General features: G+C 31.8%; 1 protein-coding gene across 1 annotated transcript; it reads left to right on the top strand.

Annotated features, from left to right (window-relative positions):
- Positions 1 to 227: 227 nt before the first annotated feature.
- LOC133177453 (AN1-type zinc finger protein 3-like) lies at positions 228 to 7,109 on the top strand. Its single transcript, XM_061312485.1, has 6 exons — positions 228 to 393; positions 1,136 to 1,176; positions 2,052 to 2,111; positions 4,510 to 4,810; positions 5,075 to 5,211; positions 5,542 to 7,109. Exons 1-6 carry the CDS (start codon positions 341 to 343, stop codon positions 5,691 to 5,693), a joined length of 744 nt encoding a protein of 247 aa, XP_061168469.1. The 5' UTR covers positions 228 to 340; the 3' UTR covers positions 5,694 to 7,109.
- Positions 7,110 to 7,414: the final 305 nt, after the last annotated feature.

Here is a 7,414-nt window from a genome sequence, read left to right as displayed (position 1 = left end):
TTTTTTTACGGTCAAGAATTTTTCTTTGGTATTGTCCTTTCAGACTGAAAATGCCCCCCCCCCCGACTGAATTTTTTGCCATCATTTATTTGTTTTTAAATTGATTATTTTATTTATTTATTTATTTATTTATTTATTTATTTATTTATTCTAAGTGGTCTTTTTTTATATAATCATGAAATGGTCTAAGGGAAGTAACCCAGAATTTGAAAAGCAAGTAAACCTTGAACCGGAAGTATTTTACAGCCTCGAACTGACAACAACCAGCTGTCGATTGTCATTCTGTCACTAGGAGAAAATTCCCTGAAAAGGAATATTTCCCATGGTACCCGAATAGGTGATGGAAAAATCGAAAAGTAACGATCAGCCCCGCTGTCCATGTGGATTTTGGGGGTAAGTACACCGCGGAAGAGTCTGAATCACCACCGTGACGAAAGCTGATATCGGACAGCTCTGGGTCGCTAGGATTTTATTGGTGTGGGTTGGAACTTGTTTGGTTGAAACTGCGCCCATTATTCATTTATTTTGCAGAATAGTGAAAAGAAGTAATGTTGTGTAACTAAATTATACGCTTTAGTTTTTACTTAATGATTAAAATACTTAAACATCCGGGCTTGTGGCTTTATCAATCATGTTTATCAAATCAATCCTGCATGACCCAGGACGGGGTAGGTCTGCCTATGTTGCAGGGTGATTACATGTTACTACAGGCCGTTAGAACCAAAGCTGCTGTTGGGGCGAGTTTTGCGATAAAATGTAAAACCTGGACTAACTCAAACATGGACAGTTAAATAAAATGTTTACTATTTAATATTATAACAAGGATTCATGAATCATCTTGCATTGATTAGACAGTCATTGTTTACATTTCGATTTTCATAGCATAATGCATAATGATATCAGTTTACTGAATAAAATGTATTTATCTTTTATTATGATTTTCTTTTAACTTTTGTACCAGTAAATGATAACTTCCTCAGACTTGTTTGCTTTACTTAAGGACAAATACTCCTCATGTTAATGTTTGTTTTCTGAAGTGGTTTCAACTTGAGAGCTTAGACTATACATTTTATGTATTCATATGAATAAAGGTTCATTTATAGTGCTTTTAACTTTCATTTATTTTTATTCACAGGTCTTCCAGTACACTAGGCCTTTGTTCGCAATGTTACAAATGTAAGTTCTTTGTGTTATGAACATAACTGAAGTGTAACCATTAAAATTCTGATTAATAAAGTTTCCTTTTTCATGTGTTTTTACATCACATACCGTAAATCTGGAAATTTCTACTGTAGATAAATTTTTAGCAAATTTGCGTATGCAGTTCATTTGCAAAAATATTTTTCTTAAAAATAAATCAGCAAAATAAAAATGTAAACAAAAATTTTGCTGACAGCTGGTGTCTATTTTTTCCCAGTGAACAAGTGTTCGTAAGCAGTGGTCATTTTAAGAAACCCGTTTACGACAGATTGTTAACGAGATTTGATTTAATAAAGTGTAAGAACTTTAAACAGTTTAGATGTATTATCCCTTCTAATATTTTTATCTGATCATATTATAATATTGTATGTTCATGCGTAATTTATTGTATGTACATGGATTGCGTAATTTATAATCTGATTACTGAACGTTGGCATCGTTTAATATTGTATGTACATGATTTATTTTATGTACATGTACATGCGTAACTTATAAACTGTTATGAAGATTTAAAGCACTTTTTAATTTTAGCGCCAATGACAATTCGCAAAATTTTGAAACATAAAAATTAATCAACAGCTTTTTGACCCAAATTCGCAAAAATAAATCAACGTAAAAATTTCCAGATTTACAGTATATAATTTTACTTGTTTTAGCAAATGCTGAAATTTAAATATCTAATTCAAGGTAATTTATCTTGAGAACACATAATTTATGTTCAGAGTTTACAAATATCTTTATCTTCATTATTATTTTTTTAAAGTTTGGTCTCCCATTAACAGATAATGGTGCATATTTCTTTTAATGAATCCTGATGAAATGCTTCAGAAATCCGATTGTTATTATTTCAGCACACATAGAGAAAACCAATGATGCATTGCAGAGTACACCAGATCACCTCATCTCTCCAGGTGTGTACTAGGGCTGTATCAATGTATCGATACAAATCGATATTCAAGAATGTATTGTATCTGAAAAATAACTTCCATACATATCGGGCAGGCACTTTTTCTTATAATTCTGTGAAAAAGCTGGGTTATAAAACACTCAGTTTTTATAAAATCTATACATTAAATGATTTACAAGTTTTTTTTGATAGACTTGTTCAAGAATCCAATATATTGCACATCGCTTTATAAAATATTGCATCTTATTGTATTGAAATTTTTTGCTCAATACACAGCCCTAGTGTGTACTCAAGGACCAAATGAAAATTTTTGTGTTGTTACAGTAAAACAGGGTCTGACAATAACTTTTCTAAGCATTAGTTTAGCCGGACTAGTGCTTCTTTACTTTTACTAGTCTACAAGTGTTTTTATTAGTCTGTCAAAGAATGCATGATATATTACATGTTTTGTAACACTCAATTTTAAAAATAATATTGCCAAGTATTAGTACTTCTTATAATATTCTTTGAAATGAACAATGCATTTATAATAAGTGTTAAGTGTTCCCCCCCCCCCCCCCCATAAAGTCGTTGAAATCTCATGGTCAGCAAGTATAATCGTACTCCCAATCTCGTTCATTGCATTACACCCATGACATCTTTCTTTTATGTTTCATAATAAATCATGATCACTAAAACATTTCTCCTTCATATTTATCTATACAACTAAGCACTTAACTGTCTCTGAATTACTAAGCTACCTGCCCAAAAGTTAAAAAGGTAAAATTACATTTGGGGTTTTCCAGTAAAAGTTGTCAAGAATTGGGCATCAGTAATTTATATTGTTTACGAGGAATTTTTATTGATCCATTCAAACTCATTAGCCACAGATTTTATTAGTCTGAGACTAACAGACTAGCATTAATGTCGAACCCTGCAAAATATGCCTGCAATGTCACAAAGAAAAATGCCTGTGTTGTTACAGCAAGAAGTACCCTGAAGCATTTACATAAACTTTGAAAAAAACCAAGGGTCATTATCACCCATTAAAATAAATTTTGAGAATCAGAAAGAAATATAGGGGGCAAAATGCATTTTCGGATTATGTTTTTGATTGTTTCCTTGGATCTTAATTTAATATTTAAAAAAAGAAAAATGTGTTTACAGGGATTTTCCACTGCCCCGTGTTGGGCTGAATCTCGGCCCCATTCCCAAATTCAAATCCCTCCATTTTTTCCCAAAATTCCACCTCAATTTCCCTTAATTCATTACATTTAAAATTTTACCAGGATCAGAATTCTTACAAAAGTACAGGAATGGAATTCACAACAAACAATTTAAATGACAATTTTTATTACCTAAAAGAACAGAATGGTTCAATTTTAAGATTTTGTTTTGGTAATAAACTTTATTCTGACTCATTTCTTGAAAATTAGTCTAAAAAGCACATAAAAATTTCACAATTTTTGTTAAATTGTCATAGAATTCCCAATTTACAAAACTTTGAATTATAGATTTTTACAAAAAAATTTTTAAATTTTTTTATTTATTATTATTTTTTTTTTTTTGTATGCTTATTTAATGCACATTTATGCATTAATGTGAAAACTGGCCTGCATTGTCAACAAAAAATGCCTGCTTTGTTACAACAAAAGGGCCAGCAGTGTCACAACAACAACAGCTTGGTTTATTATGATTTTTACTTGCAAGATTAATTTTTGGCAATTTCTTTAAAAAAAAATAATTGATGACGTTATGGCAAGACAGATAAATAAAGCAGGCCATTTAAAATCTGCCAGTACCCGGTACTTTTACCTGGCTAAAATTATGATTTTTCTGGCCAAAATATTCGAAAAAATATTAGATTGAGAAAAATTCAGTAGCACATTTAATTGAAATTGGTTCTCCAAGGTACTTCCTATTGTTGCAAAGGTACCGCCTGTTTCGTAGCTTTTTGAAAGCTCCGATAAAGCATGCAAAAATGTCACATTATACGTACAAAGAATTTCCCAATCTTGCTTCCATTTGTAATACTCACCAAACTCACAAAATTCTAATTGAGAAGGAAGAAAAATTTAAATTTTATCTTTGTAATGACAGGAAATGTCACAGCCATTTATGTATAAATTTGATTTCTTCCGAAGTTTGTTTTACATATTGAACAGAAATATAATATCCGATATACCATGAATTATCACATTTAGGTTTGGACAGGGTTAATAACATTTGAAATATTATTCATCAATAATAGTTAATAATTATATAGGCTTTACTCAGTTGACCCCTGATTCCTCAAATATGAGCCATAAAGGGCTGACAATTTTCTTTTGAGAAAAAAAATATTTGTATAAGGTATACATTCACCGGGCTTTATTGTATTTTTTTCTTAAGTATTGATTTGGAATATTGGTTTTCTTTCTTAGAAACTGCCAGACAGATGAAACAAAGTGGACACAGTCATATGGAGGGTGCAAAACAAAACAGCCATAGCATTACTTTGGAGGGAGGCAAAAGTAACAGCAGTTCTCTCACTGAGAGCCAATCACAGCCCTGTTCTTCCAAACAATTAACTTGTGAGAGCTTAAAAGACTCTAGTGTTTCTAAGGAAACAAAGGATTCTGAACAAAGTCCTGAAAACCCTACCCCAGAAACCGAATCATCTCCTCCCCCGTCTTCCTCCCGTTCACCTGCTCCAGACACCCCAGAGAAAAGAGGGGTTAAACGGTACGTAAGCCATTATAAGCAATAGATAAACATTTGTACAGCATTTAAGCCCTTGGGGAATGATGTTAGGTAAATTGAGACTATTTGTAACAATGAAATTTGTATTTAATCAATTCTATAATGTGTAAATTAATGAAAATTTGAAACTTATTTTTTTTTATTTATTTATTATTTTTCATTTGAACGATTTCCAAGAGTATCCAAATAATTATTAAATTATTAAATGTAGAAACTTTATATTTGACATTTTCGATGCTTTTGCAGTGATATATCAGAAGTGGACAAAGAAACAGAGACCCCAGAGTCCACGCCAGAAAAGGGACAGAAAAACAAAAAACGCTGTTACCAATGTAAATGTAAACTGGAGCTAGCACAGAGGCAGATAGGCAGATGTAAATGTGGTCAGTATTACATGTACTAGGTTATGATATATCGGTAGATTTAAATGTGGTCAGTATTACTGGGTTATGATATATCGGTAGATTTAAATGCATCTGTCTACTACTAATACATGTACATCAGCAGATGTAAATGTGGTATTCACTTTATAGAGTAACATGTACATGTATGTGTCAGAAAATAATTTCACTAAACTTGTTATCTGTTTTCTTTTTACTTGCTTTCAAAGTTTTTGTAGAATGCTGTAGGAGAATGGTGCTAAGTGACTTTGTATGTGTACAGTTATCCTGTGGAACAGCAGACCAATTTAATCATGGCTTCTTCTATTACAGATTATGTTTTCTGTTCCCTGCATCGGCTGCCGGAGCTTCACAACTGTGAATTTGATCACAAGGAGGATGGAAGAAGAGAAGCGCGAGAAAAGATGGTGAAACCCACGAGACACTTAGGGACATCATTCCAGAGGCTCGACCCCGATTCTTGAGTCGTTGGCCCCGCCTACTGTTGGCATTAACCAATGTGTTTTGTTTATATTTGAATATGGATATATATGTAGGCTGCAGTATTAACTAGGCAGCCAGTAGTTATGTTTTTTCAAACAAATATGCAAAATGATTTAAAAGGGAAAAAAACATTGCTAATTTTAAGTGAAAGAAAAATGTGGTAAATTGGTAAGACAAGGCCAGTTTTTCTTAGAAGATGAAGTTGTTGCTTTGTAGACTAGCAATAAAAGGACTCATATGTGATGAACTTCTCAGAATGGTTTACAAATTTTATATAGAGTGCTGCCATTATATTTACAGTACTATGTTTTACATGTGTCACAGAATCCCTTTTTAACCCCACGCTGATTTCTTTGTTTTTACCGTTCTCCAGTTTTAAGTATGATTTTGTCTAGCTGTTTGTCCTCAAAGTAAAAAAGGAAATTTCAGAAGTATCATTGTTAGTGTGAATGAAAATGAAAGGTTTTTGAAAGTGATCCTAATCTATTACTTCATAATTGTTATGCAACATCCATTCTGTGCATCCGATACTTCGACTTTTGTATGATTATGGTATGAATTCATGTTGACTGATATTAACTGCATCTTGCTTTTCTACAACTAAAGTGTCATATTTTGTCATAATGTAATTTAAAGTCCATCCATTTAATACTGATAATAAGGAAAAATGACATCACTGTTGCTAGGGAATTCATTCATTTTTACCAATAAGGTACATGTATTTTTTTTTTAAATCTCCGTCAACAAAATCAGGACTATTATCAATGTCTGCAATACCTTAAATAGATGTTTTCTGATTTCAAAAGAAAAAAATAAACATTCCAAACAAAGATCATGTAGAGTTTGGAATATACTGATTAAAACTGAATTTTTTTCCAAGAATCCAAAAGTATCAGATGAAAAAAACTTATTAAATATTTCCCAGTTTACTTTTGTACAAGATAGGTTTACCCCCGACAAACATATCAAATTTTCAACATGAATCTTAATTTTTTTTTTCATACAAGTAGTATGTTTGTTAAAATTTAATATTAACTGTAATAATTTGAAAGCAATAATTTTGTATTAAAGATTATACATATGTACATGTATTACAATATTTGTAGAATTTCTCAGCAAGAGGTATTTAACCTTGGTAGATATAACCCCCCTCGTGGAAGTCCCCAGACTTCAGTAAAATTCACAGAATTATTTAGAACTGTATAATACCCACCAATGTTTTGGTGCTTGTAGCATTATCTTTGGGACTTGTCGTTTTTCAGGACTTCCAGAGAGGGGAGATAACCTAGTACTGTGGTACAGCAAGAATTACATTTATATGTGAGCTAGTGTTAAAATATTTGTGTGAATTCAGATTGAGTGCATGTCATTAAAGAGAAAATTTATATAAAAGTAAATTTCTTTTTTGCTTGTGTGTTTTTTTCCAATTGTTTGCAAATGTTCAAAAACTTGGTAAAAGCAATTTTAAAAGCAGATTATTAGTAGTTCTCCATATAAGGACCAAAGGCTGTGATATGATGTGTGCATAAACATTTTGGATAAAGGCCATACCTCAAGAACCACTTAGCCAATATTTATCAGATTTGTCACACAGTATCCTTGGACTAGGGGCCTTTTACTAATATTAAATATTAAGTTACGTGACCCCTAAACAAGCAGATAAAATTTGGGGAATGTATAAGAAATGGAAAGCCTAGAAATT

Source organism: Saccostrea echinata, unplaced genomic scaffold, assembly GCF_033153115.1.
Source record: "Saccostrea echinata isolate AGI-Se365-2 ecotype Australia unplaced genomic scaffold, CSIRO_AGI_Sech_v1 ptg000002l, whole genome shotgun sequence".
NCBI lineage: Eukaryota > Metazoa > Mollusca > Bivalvia > Ostreida > Ostreidae > Saccostrea > Saccostrea echinata.
This window is presented reverse-complemented; position numbering and strand designations above follow the sequence as displayed.